The sequence below is a fragment of the Ostrea edulis genome, chromosome 1 (genome assembly GCF_947568905.1).
Source record: "Ostrea edulis chromosome 1, xbOstEdul1.1, whole genome shotgun sequence".
Classification (NCBI taxonomy): domain Eukaryota; kingdom Metazoa; phylum Mollusca; class Bivalvia; order Ostreida; family Ostreidae; genus Ostrea; species Ostrea edulis.
The window spans coordinates 81358464-81380501 of NC_079164.1; the positions used below are offsets into that span (position 1 = coordinate 81358464).

The window sequence follows — 22038 nt, forward strand, 5'->3', positions numbered from 1 at the left end:
TTTCTATAATCAATCATACATGTAAGTTTAAAACCAGCTAAAACACTTCATCGATCAGGCTACTTGTTTGTAATCAGAGTGCGTAAAGTTGAAAATTATAACTTCATCCAAGTATTACAAAATTATCCAAATCTACAAATTAAAAGGTAGTAGAATTCTGCGTGTATTTTTTGTTTTTTGATATTCCCACCATAAGGGATATACATGTACGAGTACATGTATATGAAAAGTGAAGATAACAATGTTGAATCTTATAAATCCCATAAAGAATACAGTGGTCAATCTCATACCAATAATGATTCAAAATTATGAGTAGGGCAAAGACGGAGCCCTGGGCAAACCAAAGGTGAGACCAGGTTCATAGGAGGAGTAAGCATCCTCTGTTGACCGGTAGCATCCGCCTTGAGCTCAATATCTTGATCAGGTAGACGGAGTAATCCATAGTCAAAGTCAGTTTGTAAAGAACGGTCTAACAATTGGTATGAATCACGTCAGACAGCATTCGATCCAACGACAGATTGTATTTGCAAATATGATCATTATAACGACCATAGAATTTGCGAAATGGTGACTTTAAAGAAGACTTTTGAAACCTCTGTAACACTTCTTCGGGTCTAATATAATTAAAATATACAAAATGATAATGGAACCAGTTATTTTGTCTGATTTTAGAATACATCACAACCTAAAATCCCGTATGAAGATTTAACGAAGGATTACCCGCGCTATCCAGATATACATGATGTCACCAAGCTGTCCTCCGCCCCGGAAGACGCGCTCATGGTAAGAATTTACAATCTCGTGTACTGCTACATTTAAATATTTACATGCATTATTTACACAAGTCCTAATCTGAAATCACCGAACTGCAAAATTAATATTTGTGATAGATAAAATTAATTTTGCGATTTCAGATCAAGACTAATTTTGCTTGTGAACAATGCCCGTTTTCAAATTATGTGACGAAGGTGTTTTTAGTATTTTGTGTAAGACTATGGGATGGTTGGCATCCCAGTGGAGTATAAAACTAAACGTAGCATCTAATAATGAAATGGAAAAATTCATTGATAACCGCCTTAGCTTGATGAATAAATCATCAAACGTTACAATTTCTTACACAACAATTCATCATACGTGATATCATAGAAATTCCGAGGGAAAACATGTCTCTATGACAAATGTGTCAAAGTTTAGAATTACATATATCTGCAAATAAAATTGTACAAGGGAGGGTTAATGTCTTTACTGATATTTATTTATTCATCTACTTATTTAATTATTTATGTATTGAAATTGCTACATTACTTCAAAAGAAACAAAATATATTTGTTCGTGAGATTCTCATGTTGCTATATATCCCACATTGATTAGGAGATCACGATTGTCGCAGGGTCACTGTTTTGCTTCATACAGCACAAAGCTAGGTCGGTCTATGAAAATCTATTATTGGAGGAATAGAAGGGGTAGACTTAGACAAAATGGAAAACACCCCCCCCCCCCACACACACACACACACGACAATAATTTTGCTAAAATCTTGCTGTTCATCCAAGGCAACATTGCAGCCCTGTTTCCATGTAAATCATAACAGAAAAAAACATGTGAGGTGTAAAAGATTGCCAATTATTTGAACAGACGAAAACATGTGAGTCCTAAACATAGATACAGTACGAAATTGGCTGGGAGACATACTCGCATCTTGACTAGAAATTGGCTGGGAGACATACCCACATCTTGACTAGAAATTGGTCGGGAGACATACTCGCATCTTGACTAGAAATTGGCTGGGAGACATACCCACATATTGACTAGAAATTGGCTGGGAGACATACCCACATCTTGACTAGAAATTGGTCGGGAGACATACTCGCATCTTGACTAGAAATTGGTCGGGAGACATACCCACATATTGACTAGAAATTGGCTGGGAGACATACCTGCATATTGACTAGAAATTGGCTGGGAGACATACTCGCATCTTGACTAGAAATTGGCTGGGAGACATACCCGCATATTGACTAGAAATGCAATATATAAAAGTATTACACAACAGCATTCATATAGACATACATAAAACAAAGACAAAAAGAAATTTACGAAAAACGATGGTCATTAGAATATTAATACGACTTCCAGTATAGAACTTTACATATTTTTAACAAGCAAATGAATTACAATCTTACCAGGTATTCAGTACTTTAAATAAAAAATATTATATTTACATCGAGTGAATCGATATGAACTTCAAGATTGGCTATAATTGTAAAGGTAGGCTTAGGGTAGAGATTTTGGCGGATTTCTTACTTTATATAGTCCACGGGTTAGTAAGACATGCATATAAATTAACATTGAATGAAATCCATTGGTCCGCAGAATTCTGAACTCAAGCCATTGGTCAGTCAAACGTAGAGTTGAATTAAAAATAGAATTAATTACCACCTGTACAATACCAATATTCACACCAGACTCTTGCAAACCTGAAAACTAATTTGTATTCGATTGGTTATGCGCGCTAATCGGAATACTCATACAATTACGTAATCATAGCGCATAAATATATTTCAAATAAATTACAAATGTGACTTGGGTGTTTTACATGGTGAAGAATGCGTCATTCATCACTCCGTGCAATGAAGTAAAACCTGCTGAGGAAATCATGATATGTCAGACTTTGTAATATTCTACTTATACAATTCTTGTTTTTTAACATATATTTAGATCCCACCCCCTATTTGTGTTGTGTGATTTTCATTTGTATTAAATATTTCTTCTATTTCTTTTAATTTGTATAATTGTATGATTTCATATTTCTTAATTTTGTATTTGTATCATTTGCATTCTATAATGCTACATCTGCACGATATTCGAGTTTAGTAATATTAGTATATGTATTCGATAGCAAATCATATTGATTTATTCAATATAATTAGATTAATGGAATATGTACATTGTAGCTTATTTTCTTAATTACGAAGATTTTCATCGGTCCCGGGGTGCTAGTTGATGTGTAGTTTTGGCTCATCCATCCACTAAAGAATCGTTATAGAATGACTAATCTTGGTCAAACTATTACCCTTCATGGATCTTAAAGAACAAATAATCATGAGATAAATAATGCCCCACTCCCTCATTGTGGTCAAAGAGTCGCCTATCTTGGTTAATCGTATCTCCTAATACAGTACAGGAAGTATGGGATAGCCAGCGTGATATTTCGTTAGATCAAGAAGCGTATCTCAGGAATCGGATTATTCGATAGATACAACAAGGAATTGTACAATACAAACAGAAAGTAGACAAATTAAACACATTCAGAAATGGGTGTTGTGAGTTGCATGATGCAGTTGTTTTACGATTGAAAATTAAATTCGTAGGCATCAAGCGAAAAACAATATCAACAAGATTTGGTTATTATAAGGCGTACAACATGCGATTAATTTAACGCGATCGCCCAGCCCTTTTTTTTTTTTTTTTTTTTTTTCACAGAAAAACGTGTATCGAAATCAGTCAATATTCCGCTACTCCCCTACTGCGTCACTAACACCTGAATGCATAAACAGCGAAAATGCGATCTTCTGAAATATTTCACCATTCCTTGTATTTTTATTGAAATGTACTCGAAATTCGAAATATCCATTTTCACAGTTCATTTTAAATTTAGAATAAAATGTGTCCCGACTTCTTTTATCAGGACATAAGTGGATACATGAACCCCTGTCCGTATACAGTATTCCCAAACACGCCCGTGCCTCAAGTATTTAACCTGTTTCGGAGTATGGGCTTGAGACATTTACCAGTTGTGGACCACATGGGATTGGTAAGTATGAAAATTAGGATCCAATCCAATGGGAAGTTCGCAATGTGACGTGACAAACACTGGGAAGTATTTAATTGTGATCAGAATCCACTTGTAAATTGAAAAAATCTTATCTGAACGAAACTTTTGCTAGGTTATCTATGTAAACAAAAACATTGTTTACATGACAAAGAATTGTGAGCTCTGTCTCTCAATTGTACCTTGACTATACTGATATTAAAACTTTTTCTGACCATTGGAAATACCTTAGTTAGGCATTCTAATCTTCTAAAAATGGAAAAATAAAATTTACAAATGTTCAGCTCAAAACGTGTCCATGCCCCCCTTTAAAGCTACACCAAAAACAATCCAACAAAACTGCTTTTTTTGTTTGTTAATCAGGTAGTACATTGATAACTAGTACTGATTGTTCTCCGTTTGGGGAACATAATAATTTGAGCAGTGAATTATGAATTTCCTATATATGACATGATAATTTGAGCAGTGAATTATGAATTTCCTATATATGACATGATAATTTGAGCAGTGAATTATGAATTTCCTATATATGACATGATAATTTGAGCAGTGAATTATGAATTTCCTAACAGATATACTGATGTCCCATAATTTTCTTTGTAATGAGCAAATATTGCTATCTCCTAACCTGTTGGCTTTCAAAGAGTATGGGCCACATGTGTCAACCATGGTAAGAATAACACAGGTTAATATTCGTATCGTAATGTTGCAGATAAGTAAATCTGGTAAGAATAACACAGGTTAATATTCGTATCGTATTGTTGCAGATAAGTAAATCTGGTAAGAATAACACAGGTTAATATTCGTATCGTATTGTTGCAGATAAGTAAATCTGGTAAGAATAACACAGGTTAATATTCGTATCGTATTGTTACAGATAAGTAAATCTGGTAAGAATAACAGGTTAATATTCGTATCGTATTGTTACAGATAAGTAAATCTGGTAAGAATAACACATGTTAATATTCGTATCGTATTGTTGCAGATAAGTAAATCTTGTAAATCCAGTTTTGTCAACATATGTGTCCCATAATTTCCGCTCGAATGATTGACTGAAATATTGATATTTTTGACAATTTTCAGTCACCGAATTCCAGAGGAGGAAACAAGAATTTTAGATTTCTGGACCAGAAATGCCTATTACCCAACCTAGTCCTCAAGATATATTTGTAACCTCTGAACACTTTGTCCTGGTCGTGATTGTACCGAGTATCACTTTAATCAAACTTCTATATCTATAATGCATGATAAAGATTGCATATTATTTTATTATTTGGACACATTATTGTTTCTTTGTATTTTGATTTTTTCCGATAGATACCTATGTAAATCTTTTAATTGTAAATGTGGCCCTATATTGACGCCAGGGACTGTGATTTGTACAAACTTAAACACTTCATATAAAGGGAACTATCACATTCATGTAAAACTTATACGGTACTAATTTTGATGCACCAGATGCGCATTTCGACAAATAATGTCTCTTCAGTGATGCTCAACCGAAATGTTTGAAATCCGAAATAACAATGAAGATTTAGAGGTATTTTAAGGAAAAACTGTTTGCCAAAAAAGTGGAGTCAAATTCGTCTAAGGATAAGAGCTATGCGTGAGGGAGATAATCCTTAATTTTGAAATGAAATTCTAAATTTTGTAACAGCAATTAAATATACATCCGTATTTCCAAGCTAGTAACGAAGTACTTAGCTACTGGGCTGTAGAGACCCTCGGGGACTAACAGTCCACCAGCTGTTGATTGTCGCATTCAGGAACTTAGTGGGTGATGGGTTTTTTTGGACAGTAGACGAGCACAAGGACTTTGTCTCCGATAAAAGAAAATCCCCTCTGTCTAACAAAGAGAAAATTTTCAAAACAAGAAATAAATCAATCCTTGAGAGCAAGCCCTGAAGAATTAAAATAATTAAGTCCTATTTGGGCGTAATCAATAACATCACACCGTTTATTGCCGAAATGAATAAGATTTTGGCTTATTTTCTTTCTATTTGATGACCCTATTGATCTGAGGGTGCAACAAAGAAATCTTTTAGAAATAAAGAATGTGAAATTGTATTTTAGAAATAAAGAAGATTCACTTATTCAAAAACTTCATAAAGTATCTACATTGCCATTGGAACAAAATTCTTCGGATAACTTGATCAAATTTGAATAAGGTGGCTCAGTTATTTCTGAAAATGAAACGCTTTACTAAGTTAGAATATGGTCTGTTTAGCTTTGGTATAGCTGTTTAGTAAAAGTCAATATAGTATTACTTGTCTACGTCTTCTGCGTATGAACTATAACTTCACAAAATTGGCGAGTGTTCATGTTTGTTGTAAAATATGTAGTAAACAGAGGGTTTCCCCCAAGAATTTCGAATATGTAATGTTGTCAGCACGAGTTCCATTTTCAAAGCCATTGTATTTTCAAATTAGCATACTGTGCAAACACTAGGTGATTTCTGGATAGTTATTGGTAACTTTGACATCACCTTAACATCACTATGACCATGTAAATATTCAATAATAAAAAAAGATGACAATAACGAATAGTAATCAATCTTGTAAAGAATACAAAATTTAGAGTAGAGCACACACAGACCCCTGGACACACCAGAGGTGGGGTCAGGTGCCTCGGAGGAGAACGCATCCACTGTCGACCGGTCACACCCGCCGTGAGCCCTATATCTTGATCATGTATTTGGAGTAATCTGTCGTGAAAATTACTATGTAATGAACTGCCTAACAGTTGGTATGAAATTTGTCAGACAGCTTATGTTCAGTAAACTATCCAAATGTGATTTGGTTGTATTTTCACATCGACATTTCCCCCTCATATTGATGAGTCGCCAGCTGTAAATGAAGCCTCATAAATTTAGACCTATGCTCGTAGCAGTGGATGTTCTTAAACGTGCCTACACCTCCCGCAACGTGGGATCTTCGTTTTTAGTGGTATCCGAAAGATCCGTGATTCTCACTTCTAAATGTCTCGATCGTTTGGCGAAGGAGCAATCACTACCTATGCTTACGTTTTAGGTTTGGCGCGGTCATGACACGAGCTGAACTCGAACTCACGACCTCCAGGTTAAGAAACGAACGTTTTACCACTGAGCTACTGCGAAATATGAAGTAGAGGTAGAAAACTGTGGTACTTTTATTTCGAGTTCACGGGAATGAATAACGATGTCTCACTTAATTCACTTTTACCTTACGTCAACAGACAATTAGGTCCACAAATCTCTACTCTGTTCCATTGAAAGTTTTGAATACGTTATGTTTAAGAAGCCAAAGCTAGTCCATACTTGGGTTTTTCAACACCAGAATACAAACTGAATTGTTGCCCATCACAGGCTCTTTCATCCACGGGTGATAGTCCTTCCGAATCCTTAAAGTTAAATACTAACAAAGGAATAGATACCGTCAACATAAACAACATTCCTCGTCATTAAAAGTTCAGTCTTGTATTCTATCATATTTCAAGTTTAAGGCTACACTCTGTATTTCCTACAAAATATGCTTCGCTATACTACTATCGAATCCAATTTTTTTATTTACAAACTTATGGCATGTCAAACGTTGCAATATTTGATCTTTTCCATTTGTATTGTATAATTTTCCATTTGTATTCTATATTTTCCATTTGCATTGTATAATTTCCATTTGTATTCTATATTTTCCATTTGTATTGTATAATTTTCCATTTGTATTCTATATTTTCCATTTGCATTGTATAATTTTTCATTTGTATTGTATCCAGGGAATGTTTATTTTGATTTGTTACGAAGGATTTCATTAGTTAACGTCATTGATGTACCACATCTGTAGACGTGCTTAGCACACATGACCGTAGAAATGACGGTTCTCTATCGTGCCAACGGCTGTGCAGCGATACGGAATATCTGTTTTTAAGTTCATTACGGAAAGACCCGTGATTCTCACTTTTAAATGCCGAGTGTTTGGCAAAGGAACAATCACTGTTTTTGTTTATGTCAAAGGTTTGATGCGGCAATGACAGTAACGGTTCTCGAACTCACGACCTCTCGCCCACAAACCAAGCGATATATTACTGAGCTACCGCGATCAGGTCCATGCAGGACTATTTATTTTTGAAAATACGTAGCTAGCTCTAGTAATGGCGACCCCCCCCCCCCCCCCTGATCATTTAAAAAAAAAATAGAACTGTTCAGAAAACCATGCACATTTTTATTTAGTCAGAATTCAGTAGATTCGGGGGACTTAATTCGGCCCTTGGGTCCCCACCAATTGTTAACATCGAGTTTGGTTTGTTACAACTATTCAATGGATTAATCTTAAGTTATCGTTTATCGAATTTGGTAATGCGCGAGATGTTGAAGAGGTAAAGTTCAGGAGCCACGTTTCGCAGGAATGGTATTTGCTAAGTGTAATGGCGTAACCCCACCCCCATCCCCAATTAATTTATCGCTTTTATGCGTCTAATATGATGAGCATATTCAAACTAGTCTCCTATTTAACCACTGGCTGATCTAGATAATTTTGAACTAAAGGATGCAGTAAACTGCTGGATGGCTGGGGACTGTCTTAAGATCCCTAGTGAGTCCAGTGCAAAGCCTTGGTGGAGGGGGGGATGCAGGGGGAGGGCGGATTTAAGAGGGGGCGCAGCCGGCGCCCCCCCCCCCCCTCCATTTTCAAATTGAAGGTAAATCTTGGCATCTTGTTTAGAAAAATGTATTAAACGATAAAAGAAGCAATCAATTCTTCCATTTCCGGAGAAATAAATGACAAAATCTTTTGATTTCTTGAATTACTTTATTGAGAAAACTTAATTTTTCCAGAAACCCTTAAAATTTGCGTCATTTTACTAACACTTTATTAAAAATGACATATTTCAAGCCCTGGCTTCGCCCTCTGGACCCCTACCAGGGCTTCGCCCTGGACCCACTGGGGCCGCCTGAAGGCGGCCCCCAGACCCCCTGCCTCAAAGTGGCGCCCCCGTAACCGCAATTCCTGGATTCGCCCCTGAAAGTCCCCTGGAACAAGTGCGTTCTGACAAAATAAAACGTACATGCATGCTTTTATAAAATATATTTGTGAAGGGAAGGGGGGGGGGTCTCCCGGCGCAAGATTCCTCATTGCTAGCTACATGTATGTTCAACTAGTCCTTATATGGAACCGATCGCGGTAGTTCAGTGATATACCCTTTGGTTCGTAATCGTGAGGTCGCATGTTCGAGTTGTACTCGTGTCATGGCTGCATGAAACCAGTTAATACTTTTCCATACGCATTGCTATCTAAAAGTGAGAATCACAGATCTTTCGGATAATGTGACCTTAAAAGCAGACATCCCGTGTTGGGACAGGCGTTGACACGTTAAAGAACCCCCACTGTTACGCCACTGTGCGCGTACATGTAGCATAGTAAGTCTATTTGTGGTACGTCACCTGCAGCTGGTGACGTCTAAATATAAGTGGGACCTAAACTAATGAAATCCTTCGTAACAAATCAAAATAAACAATCCCTCGGATGCAATACAAATGAAAGATTTTGTAACGCAAATGGAAATTATACAATGCAAACGAAAAAAATATATAATACAAATGGAAAATATACAATACAAATGGAAAATTATACAATACAAATGGAAAATATAAAATACAAATGGAAAATTATACAATACAAATGGAAATTATACAATGCAAATGAAAAATTATACAATGCAAATGGAAAATATAGAATACAAATGGAAAATTATACAATACAAATGGAAAAGATCAAATATTGCAACGTTTGACATGCCATACAAACTTTATAGTGTTCTTGTTCATGTATAGTCCAGCTGGACATGTCATTACTGGTGATTTCGATATAGTTGAAAATGATGACCCGAAATCACTTATTTTTAAAAGGTCCGAAATTCAGAGAGCCTTGATCTTTCAATTGCCGAAGGAACTTCATTTTAATTATATGAATTCTATCGAAGATTAATCCAGACGATGGGCGAAATACGAAAAGGAATATTACAATCCCGAATTAGACACATCAAAACGAAATTGCATAACATTCACCCTCCCGTGTTTAGTAAACCAGAAGCGATCAAAGACTTATGACTGATTGTATATTGTTTAACGTCCCTCTCGAGAATCTATACACGGGACCTCAGTTTTTTGTGGCCTCATCCAAAGGACCATTCCTCACAATAGATTAAAGACAAAGCTAACACCATTGACAGCTGCTTTTTCAATAAATGTGGAACTCGGAAATATTTATTTCTTGTTATCACTAATCCAAAAATTACTTTGTAAACATCACTCTTATTATATGCACAAGTACTCCGAAGTTAATATTGAAATGATGATGGGGTTCCTCATTGAAAGTATCAACGTAGTGTTTAGTAATCAGCTCTTCCAAGAGTCTGCTGAAATTTCCCTGCGCACGAATTGTGCTCCTTTATTAGCTGACCTGTTCTGATGCTCTTACGAGGCAGAATTTATTCAAAAGCTTCTATATGAGAAGATATATCGGCGACATTTTATCTTTTCACAATACTCAAAGATTGGATATATTAAAAAAAAAACCAACTAGAAATAAAAGATCCCACAGAGTCTTCCACATCTGCTTCACACTTGGATATTTTATTGATGTTAACGACAAATTCACAACTTAACTTATAACAAATGGGATGGCGTCAGTTTTTCTATCGTCAACTTCCCACATGTATGCAGCAATATTCCATTATAACCTGCATGAAAGGTGAAGATAACGAACAGTGATCAATCTCATAACTCCTATAAACAATACAAAATAGATAGTTGGGCAAACACGGACCCCTGGACACAACAGGGGTGGGATCAGGTGCGTAGGAGGAGTAAGCATCCCCTATCGACCGGTCACACCCGCCGTGAACCCTATATCCTGACCAGGCAAACGGAGCCATCCGCAGCCCAAACTCAGCGTGCCAAGAACGGTCTAACAATCGGTATGAAACATGTCAGACAGCATTTGACCCAATAATAGGTTGTATAGGCAAACTAGATCGGTATAACGACCATAGAATTTGCGAAATGCTTACTTTAATTGAGACTGTTGAAACCCCTGTACCATCAACTTGTTTGTCAGTAGCTTGCCTCGATTTAAAAACTGACCATGCACAGAACAAGCTCTTGCATATCGAATTAGTTGAGAGATATAAACACTATATGCAGGTAATAATGGAATATTGCTACCGGTACATAGATATGGGAAGTTGACGATGGAAAAGCTGAAATCATCCCGTTTGTCATACAGTTGAGTTGTCAGTTTGCTGTTACTGTCTACTTTCAATAAAATATATAAGTATGAAGCGAAAGTGGACGACTCTGTGGTGTCTTTTATTTAAATCGAGACAGGCTACTGACAAATTTAATGTTACAGGTGTTTCAACAGTCTCGTTTAAAATCAACAATTCGCAAATTTTATGGTCAGAATAACGATCTAATTTACAAATACTACCTGTCATTAGGTCGAATGCTGTCTGACGTGTTTTATACCAATTGTTAGCCCGTTCTTTACATACTAATTTTGATTACGGAGTACTCCGTTTACCTGATTAAGTGCTCATGGCGGTTGTGACCAGCCATTCTGGGATTCTTACTCCTTCGAGGCATTAATTACTGTTGGTTATTTACACTTTTTCATAGAATGGACATATGGATGAAAGTGAGTATTGCTAATAGATAAAACGGCATCGATGTATCTAAATGTCGTGCTGAAGGCCACAGAATGGTGTTGGACGAAGTAATTGTTTTAATGTCTGATCACAAGGTATGAATATTTCTGAGTTCCTTTATTATTGAAGAAGCACTGCAGCTATCTATGATACCATAAAGCTTGGTCTTTAATTGATCGTGAGGAATGGTAGTGTTAAGTGTTGAGGAGTCGTGCATTTTGATTTGGAAAAGTATTGCAATTTCCAATGAACTAAACGTTCATTCGCATTAATATTTTAAGAATGCACATTTGAAAATTTTATTTATTGTGTATGTATACTGTTTATTTCACAGTGGAGTCTACTGACTTCATTAACAGTTTAGTATTTTAGAGGCATATTTTTATAATCATCGCACTTTAATCTTTATTCAGTTGTGTAAATGTTGAAGTACATTTTATTAAAAGACGTATCTAAGAATTTATGGGCAAAAAGAGTTGTATTGTACAAAAGAGGTTCTGACCCACCATGTTTTTACTCATGACAGTATATATTATTTATATAAGTTCAAATTAATCCCTCCTCTGTTGTGTCCAGTGGCCCGTGTTTGCCCTGTATTCTTAATTTTGGTTGCTTGGTTGTATATTTATAACATTCCGCTCGAGAGTTGTTCACTTATATGGAGACGTCAACATTGACGGTGAAGGTCTGCAACCTCGGCACTTACTGACTTTGAGCAGGAAGGGATCTTTATCGTGTCACGCCTGCTGTAACACGGGACCTCAGGTTTTGCGCTCTTATCCGAAGGAACGCCCCTTTTAGTTGCCTCAAACGACAAGCAATGGGTACTCTGAACCTATTCTAATCCGAATCTCCACGCGACTCGTAATTTTTATTTTTTAATTTTGTATTCTTTATGGAATTTAAGAAATCGATTACTGATTGTCATTTTCATCAATTGCACTTTTTCACACTTGACAATTAACTGTTAATTATCACATGTTTACACATATATCGTTCCATAGTATGTATCCAATTTGTTTTCTAATGGTAATGCTAATAGCATGGAGACCAAATTACCATTCATTACGTAACATCTCATCATCTTTGATATAATTGAATCGTGTTTCAATATATTTTTTTTTCAAATCTCGACCTCGTGGTGATACTTAGTACAGATTCCATCATGAATTTCTCTCAAGGTTAAAATAATTCAAAGACATTTCTTTGAAATCAAATCATATTTGTACTTATAAAACTAAGATCGAAAAATGAAAATGCGCTAATTAGAAAAACCTGATGCTGTATTATGTTTCCTAGTTAGATAATTTGCCCAATCTTATTGTATAACCTGAGAATACGTAAAGATCATATATGTAATCATTTCTAAGAACATAACCCAAATTATAATGCAGGGGTCGTGGTCCATGAGAAAGCAAATTTCACAAATTGTGGCACACCACGTATAATTAGTTATAATAAGTATCCAAATCAAACGAGTTCTGTCGACAATACAAAAATTTTCCATCATTTCCCAATGTAATCATTTTCATGAGTTTTGATGTTCACATTAAATGAAGCTTAGCTCACATTTCTCATTGGTACCTTGGTAGACAACAACAAACGTAATATATGATGTAGAGTTGCATTTTATTAAGGTTTTGAAAATTCGAATTTGATCCTTTAGATCCAAATAAGGCCAAAGAAAGGGGGTAAGAATTCCTATAAATGTTTGTCATTAGAACTACTTTATAGCCTTGTAATAGAACGGTTGTGTGATGTCTGTGCTACACGAGGTTTGGGGTATCTGTAAATATTGTTTTGATCAGTAATATTTTTTCTGACTCGGGTTCAATCCAAAGGATAGCAACAAAACGAACAAAAATGAACCCTTGAGCACTATTATATAAAAATCTTCAGATGCTGCAGCCAATCTGTATTTTCTAGATGAATTTGAAGGGTAGCCACAATTTGTAGTAGCTAAATAGCTTAGAGATAAAAGCACCTACAAACCTTTTAGGATTAGCTTCCTGTCAGATGTTCCGGTTGACCTATAATTTTCAGAAGAGTGTCCTTGATTTCCCAGGGCGCCTAATATTATTCCACATATTTATACATTTTTGGACAAGATGATACATAAAAGATAACATAGCTCGCCGGGAAGCATGACTTTACGTAACCTATCCCCCTTGGTTCAGAACATGAAAGGTGAAGATAACGAACAGTGATCAATCTCACAACTCCTACAAGCAATACAAATTAGAGAGTTTGGCAAACACGGACCCCTGGACACACCAGAGGTGGGATCAGGTGCCTAGAAGGAGTAAGCATCCCCTGTCGACCGGCCACACCTGCCGCGAGCCCTATATCTTGATCAGGTATACGGAGTTATCCGTAGTCAAAATCAGTGTGCCAAAAACGGTCTAACAATCGGTATAAAACATGTCAGACAGCATATGACCCAATGATAGGTTGTATTGGCAAACTGGATCGTTATAACGACCATAGAATTTGCGAAGTGCTGACTTTAACATATATAGCCAAGTTTTAAGTTTTTGAAAAGTAGATCATAGGTCAAGGTCTTTGGGTCAAAAATCTTGGTATTAAAGTGATATCTCTCGCGGTTTAAAATAAAATATAGCCAAGGTTAAACTTTCGGTAAAAACAAAAGAAGAAAGAAACGCTTGATGCATCTTTATGTAAAATATCAAAACACTACCTCCTTGGTTCAATAGATATAACCAACGTTAAAGCTTTTCCCTGAAGTGTTACGCCGACACCGGGGTCATGACAATAGCTCTCCGGACAGTCGTCCCGGCGAGCTAAAAATGTGTGATACTGTGATCTTTTAAACAACTTTAAATTCCATTACATCTATAGACATTCATCAAACTTTGGGTATTACTATCTTAATAAAAACAGCTACTTATCATGCATCACACATGTATTTTGATTTCATCAAATATTAGTATGCTGAGAAAACCAGTTACTTGACTCCTATCTTGTGGAAAAGGAATTTTATGCAATGGATGAAAGCTCTTGATGAAACACGAATCAAGTTGAAATTGCTATCAACAGGTATCCACCACCTTAATAACCAACAAGTTTCATATCATGAAATCAAAGCATAACGAAACTAAAATGTATTTCTAAATCCATATGCCTTTGATTAGTTACCCCTGAAGAGGCATCATTAATAGTGAAGAATGTTTGGTGAAGCTAAATTTTCATTGGTGCCTTCTAATAAGTTTAAGTTTGCTAAATTCCTAGAAGTTGTATATGGAAAAATGATTGATTGATTGATTTTTTCCGCCACACTCCACAATTTTGCAGTTATCTGGTGGCGCCCAGTTTTTATTGGTGGAAGAGAGAACCCAGATACAATGTACCTGGTAAGAGACCACCGACCTTCCGAAAGTAAACTGGGAAACTTTCTCACTTACCTGCGCGAGCGGGATTCCAACCTGCACCGGCAGAGGTGAGCGGCCGTGTGATTGTGAGCGAGAAATCGTATAAGAAATTTCAATGCAAAATTGAAAGCAGGACAAACACTGACCCCTGGATATACCATAAGTGAAATCAGGTGCCTAGGAGGGGTATGTATGCCATGTTGATCGGTCGCACCCGCCCACAGGCAATTGCGTCGCTTGGGGTCGAATTTACTATTAAAGAGTAAAGGTATAGAACTCTAAATATAGGGTACCCAAGTTAGCCGATGTAAAAACAATAAATCAATCGACATAAAATTCTACTTTGTATTCTAATATATTCATACATACTCAATCTACATCACTACCAAAGTGCATCCCGAAATTTCGTATTCTTCCCAAGATATGCAGAAATGAATTCGGAAAAATGCCTAATATTTATTGGTTGAATTTTAGCTGAGCCCTGGCACTATACGACTATACCGAATGTTTGAGCATTGCAACAAGCTATAACATAGAATGTACAGCATAACATATCATTTCTAAAATGAATTTCTTATCCCAATTCATAAAATAAAGTCCGTAATAGCTCAAAGTGACTAAAATTTTTTAAACCGTCTGTACTTTCACCATCACAGCCATTACGTTAGTTACGACTAATTACCCAAAAAGGATGAAAAGATCCATAACGATTTAGAGACTCAAATACTAATTTTTATTAATATTGATTCATTATAGTACATAAATTATGCTAATAACAAGTCTTTATAAATATACAAATGTCTTATTACGTCTATATTTATCTAAACCACATTATCACAGGTGTTTGACGATTTATAATAATGTTGTTAATTTGGGTAGTTAGTGGCACCGATCAAAATGACTGTGATAGTAAAAGTACAGACGGTTTTAAAATGTTTAGTCACTTGGAGCTATAGTGAATATTATCTAAAATAGATAAAACGTCGTCGATATAATTAAATGTCAATAAGTCTACAGCAAGAAATTTTTCTTCTCAAGTAAAATCTTTTGAATAAATTTTTCTTCATAAAATACAAAAAGCAGAGAAATCAATAAAGGAGCACAATTCGTGCCCACGTGAATCCTAACATTGTCTGAAGATAAAACGTTATCGATGTTTCTAATTGTTGAATTGAAGACCACATCAAAGTATTTCTTCTTTTCATGTAGGGCCTCCGTGGCAGAGTGGTTAGAGCATCGCGCTCGAAATCACACTGCCTCTCACCTCTGTCGGCGCGGGTTCGAATCCCGCTCGCGCCGGTAGGTGAGAAAGTTTCCCAGTTTACTTCCGGAAGGTCGGTGGTCTCTTCCTAGGTATATTGTATCTGGGTTCTTTCTTCCACCAATAAAAAACTGGGCGCCACCAGATAACTGAAAAATTGTTGAGTGTGGCGGAAAACATCAATTAATCAATCAATCAATCTTTTCATCAAGAAGCTTTCTAATAAATTCTGCCACATAAGAATAGAACAAGAGGCCCATGGGCTTAGAATCGCTCTTCTGATACATTGTAAAACAGGCAAAAATTCTCACTAACCAAGATTCATCAATTGACAAGGTTTTAAAGACTTATCACATGATAGTGTATGAAGGAGATATCATACAGTTCACTATTAGATTAGGCAATCAAAATAATTACAAAATGAAGTTACTTAACCTATGTACATATCTGGGTAGTACATATTTCTCTTCAACTGACAAGTAAAATAGTATTCAAATGTAGCCGTCAAATTTCAAAAGAAGGGCACAGTGACCTACTTTTTGGTCGACACACTCCAAAGACTCAAGATGCATCAACTGACAAAGTTTGATAATTCTAAGTCAAATAGTATCTGAAATACTAAAATATAGCCGTCAAATTCCAAAAGTAGGTCACGGTGACCTACGTTTTGGTCAACAAACTATAAAGACTCAAGATGCATCAACTTACAAAGTTTGATGATCCTAGCTTTCATAGTGTCCAAAATATGCATCTAAAATTGAAAATGTGAAATTTGAATGTCTGCAAAATTCAAAAAGTAGCTATAGGTCACTGTGACCTACCTTTTTTTATATAAATATGTTTCGAGGCCTCTAGACGCATCAACTTGCAAGGTTTGATGATTCTAAACCTCTCGGTATCTGAAATAACAACCTAAAATGTATTCATAAATGATTAGCCATAAAATTCAGAAAGTACGTCATGGTGACATACTTTTCACATGACGCACTTCAAGGTCCCATGATCCATCAACTGACAGCTTTTGATGATCATAGACTCAAAAGTGTCCAAGATATGCATCAAAATCCATTTAAGAATAATTACCTGCGAAATTCAAAAAGTAAGTCACCATGACCTACTATTGAAACAACATGATATTAGGTCCTAAGATGCATCAACTGACAACATTTGATGATCCTAGTCCTTATACTAAGCAAAATATCTAAGTTTTAACAAAACAAAATTTAAGGTCAACTTTAAAGTGACCTAGAGACCACACCCTTTGCCCCAGGATGATGCCTTGAACATTTTTTTTAATCTACAACCTATCTTCATTCCTATGCATAAGTTTGGTGATAATTTGCCCAGTGGTTCTTGAGAAGAAGATTTTTTTAGCAACCACTACTTTTGTTTGCATTTTCCTAATTATCTCCCCTTGTTAAAGGGTCACAACCTAGTTTTAGTACAAAAGAAAGCCCTTGGGTCAAGGATACCTTGTGACAAATTTGACAAAAATTGGCCAAGGGGTTCTTGAGATATAGCCCTTTTTCCAAAAAGTTGACGCACACCGCACGCCACACATATGGCCATATGATTAGGCTCTTTGAACCTTCGGCTCAGAAGAGCTAAAAACAGGCCAGCTAACAAAGGAGCACAATTTGTGCCAATGGGAATTCCAACAGAATATGTAGATATTGTCAAGGAAAAACTCCAGAATCAGAGTGATGTTCAATAAAATTATTTGGGGGGGGGGGATTGCTGATCACAAGATAAAAGTGTTGGAAACTCGTACGGTTTGATGCTGTTGTTTTAGGGGCGATTGCGATCCTCTATTTTTAATTTTTTTTAAATTTATTTCAGCTGTGTGGAATAATTACACGACACAACCTTACTCATGAATACTTAGAAATGAGCAAAGAACATAATGAAGAATCAAGATGAGAGAGAAGAACCTTGCAGTATACCTAAAGGAGTGGCGTCCTTATACTGGACAGAGCCGTACTTTATATAAATTGTAATACACAGAATACGCTCATATATCTAAATATAAAAGCATGAAATGTGCATTGTATTTACATATTTTCTAGCATAAATACTTGTCAAGTTTTTTTTTTTTTACAATAAGGTAGCTCAAAGTGTAAAATGTTTCATTGTTTTAATCATGAAATCAGTAACAAGATTATGCAGCAAAACAAATGCTTGTTTCGGTGTTTTCTTTAAACGGTCAACAAATGAAACAATGAATATTCATTTGTATATAATATGTATAAGAAATGATAGATAATATGAAAAGGAAAATAACTTGGTAAATAAAATGCAAAATAGTGAAAAGAAAAAACTCCATCTGTTAAGATTGTTAAGGGTTGTCCTTATCATCGTTATTCTATTCTACGCACTTAATTTCATTTTGAGTCTTTCGGATAAGACCTTAAATCCGAGACCCTGTGTCGTGTTGACACTATAAAGAACCCTCACTACATGGCTACTTAATCACCTACATCTGGTGACGTCTCAGTATGGGTGTACTTAATCACCTACATCTGGTGACGTCACAGTATGATCGAGACCTTCTCGAAGGGACGTAAAACAAATGGACAAAGCATTTCACTTTGTTTTAAATGTGTTAACGTATGTTAGTAATGGGGTGTCATTTTGATACTTTTATTTTCTTGATATCAAAATTTCTGATATTGGGATATTTTCTTTAATATCAAGTAATATTTTAATGCCGTTTAAATTACGTCACGCAATTTGTAAACAAACTTTGCAACCGTCATAGCTAGTCATGTCTCGAAGAAATTTAGCCACCCTCCATCCCCATCCTTCTCTGGCCATACAACTTCGAGGTTAACTATTGGCATTTTATGATATTTTCTTTTTCATTTTATAATTTTTATGCCAATATATGTGTCGATTCATGTGCAATTGTATAAAACAAAAATGTAAGGTTCAATATTGTGGCGGATTTATTATTACTACATTGTTTTTCGTGTAATAAAAAGGATGTTAGATTATTTTAGCAAGCAACTATGTAAACATATATTTATTGATAGTGTCAGGGGAGACCACTCATTTTTCAGATTGATGACTTTTGTCATTAAGTTAGTACATGGTGATCTGCCCTTTAAAATTATACACAATATATATTTATTGTCATTTAGTAAATGACTTTATCACATAAATTTATATTTGGTTTTTTTCTATAACTGTGGTAACGTAACCAGATCACTATATATATATATATATATATATATATATATATATATATATATATATAAAAGCACAAAAACCCAACAACACCCTACTTTCTTAAAGTGTCGGATCTGAGAAGATACAAGGCCAGTAAAGAAATTTATAAAAGCACTGAAAAGGCCACGACGCTGTTGGTTATTTAAAACTCGAATTTTCGACGCAACCCGCGTCTTTATCAAGAGACATATATTACATAAACAAATAACACGCAAAAACGACAAGTATTGATAAACTACATTGATGACAAGTGTGATACACTGTTGTGCTGAGTGATAAAAATGGTGGTGGTTTCGTTGTAAAGCGTGTTTACTGACTATGGTTTAGAGAGTTTGTACCATGGTCGGGTCGGGATGAAAATAGAATTATATATATATATATATATATATATATATATACATTGTGTGTGTGTATATATATATATATATATATATATATATATATAAAATTTTCAAATCAAGTCCAGTTTCTCGTTTTATAACATTGTAGGAGTGTTTCGTACCTGGTAGATGCATTCACCATTCCTACTTTACATTTAGCACATGAAACTTTTAAGGATGTTCTCTACATCGTCATAATGGCTGATTTCCTTTTCAACCATTAATGAAAATATGAATATTAGCAATAATTGTCTATTCATATCCAATTGTATTACCTAGCGGAGTAGCTCAGTAAGTTAGCACGTTGCCTTCAGAATTGCGGAATTGAGTACGTCAGGGGTTTTAAAGTTTTTTCCAGATTGGTTTCTATTAAAATTGCATTTTTTGACAAAATAAAGTAAATTTGAAAACTTTCTATTTCAAAATAATTATTGTTGTACATATCTTAACGGTGACATTGGAACAGAAGTTAAGATCAGGATAGGAAAGGCAGCGACAGCATTTAAAAGGTTAGATAACATCTGGAAAGCTAGAAGAATTGCGAAGGAAACCAAGATCAAACTATATAAGAGTAATGTAAGAACTGTATTACTCTACGGAAGTGAAACATGGAAGACAAACAAATTAATAGAATCAAAATTAAGAGGATTTGAAGGAAGATGTCTCAGAAAAAGTCTTAAAGTACAATGGCCACAAATAATTTCAAACAAAGAAGTAGAGGAAAGAACTGGAGTTGGAGACATCAATACAGAAATTAAACAGCGACGATGGAGGTGGATAGGGCATGTCCTGAGAATGGAAAATAACAGACATCCAAAAATAGGCTTTAGATGGACAACACAAGGGCAGGGAAAAAGGGGAAGACCTAAAGGAACTTGGAGAAGAACTGTAGAAGCAGAAATGAAAACAATTGGAATAACAATGAGAGAGGCAGAAAGAAAGGCACAAGACAGAGACAGATGGCGAGCAGCTGTGGAAGCCTTATGCACTGACCAGTGTGAAGAGGACTAAGAATAAGACATATCTTCCACTTTTCATCCAGATCAAATTTCTCTGGTGTAGCATTCCTCCTTAACTTTGGGTTAAAAACTGTATTACCAAACCATGCAACAACAAAACCCAGGTGCACAGTCACATTTACATATATAATGACGGGAAGTTTCCATCCGTCAATGACGTCATTTACTTATAGCGAAAGTTCAAAATGGAGCTTACAAGGTGTACTACTCATGAAACAAGTGGACTGAAATACGGGACAGAACAATAAAAGATCAAACAATATTGAATAAGTGTTTATCACTACTGATAAATTAATATAAAACACTCCAATGGGTTCCAACAATCTCGTTTAAAATCAGCATTTCGCAAATTCTATGGTCGTTATAACGATCTAGTTTGCCCATACAACCTATCATTGGGTCAAACCAAGAGCGATATCACTTTGATATTTCAGATACAGATTCCTCACTGGGTACCAAGATCTTTGATCCAATGACCTTGGACTATGATCTACTTTTTAAAAACTTTAAACTTGGCTATATATGTTAAAGTCAGCATTTCGTTATTCTATACTCGTTATAATTATCTAGTTTGCCAATACATGTACAACCTATCATTGGGTCAAATGCTGTCTGACGTGTTTCATGCCGATTGTTAGGCCGTTCTTGGCACACTGATTTTGGCTGCGGATAACTTCGTTTACCTGATCAAGATATAGGGCTCACGCCGGGTGTGGTCGTTCAACAGGGGATGCTTACTCCTCCTAGGCACCTGATCCCACCTCTGGTACATCCAGGGGTCCGTTTTGCCTAACTATCTATCTTATATTCCTTATAGGAGTTATGAGATTTATCACTGTTCGTTATCTTCACCTTTCACCAATATTCTGCGAGTTAAAACGACAACAATGTCAGTCTTGCATCTTGGGATGAAGGCTAAATCATGCAATATGCTACTTTACTTCCCATATAGCACACTTGTTGTACAGCACATTTTCAATCAGTATTGTGATGAGAATTCAATACCTATGCCAATGTAGAAATCCTATATGTTACATATATGTACTTTGTATCATGTAGTTATAATGTTTAATTGTTAAAATTGTATATGCCCCATGAGGGCCCTTGATCGATGAATAAATAAATATATCATACGAGACAGATACTAGCATGGCAAACCATTTAAATCAAAGGAAGAAATAAGTTAACCGGTTTGGAATAGACTAACAATAGCGCATGGCCACCATCGATGATTGATTGTATATTGTTTAAC

The 22038-nt window shown here is 35.6% G+C and overlaps 1 protein-coding gene across 4 annotated transcripts in view; it reads left to right on the plus strand.

The window, feature by feature from the left end:
* Positions 1–19320, plus strand: part of LOC125678910 (H(+)/Cl(-) exchange transporter 6-like) — a 60876-nt gene extending 41556 nt beyond the window's left edge. For 3 of the 4 annotated variants that reach the window (XM_048917707.2, XM_048917718.2, XM_048917733.2), the window contains 3 exons: positions 673–783; positions 3689–3814; positions 4916–5246. In XM_048917707.2, coding sequence (XP_048773664.2) covers positions 673–783; positions 3689–3814; positions 4916–5005 — 327 coding nt within the window. In that variant the 3' untranslated portion in view covers positions 5006–5246. Of the gene's footprint in view, positions 1–672; positions 784–3688; positions 3815–4915; positions 5247–17998 lie in introns of those variants that run through there. The other variant, XM_048917725.2, reaches the window with a different exon arrangement.
* The last annotated feature ends 2718 nt before the right edge of the window (positions 19321–22038 follow it).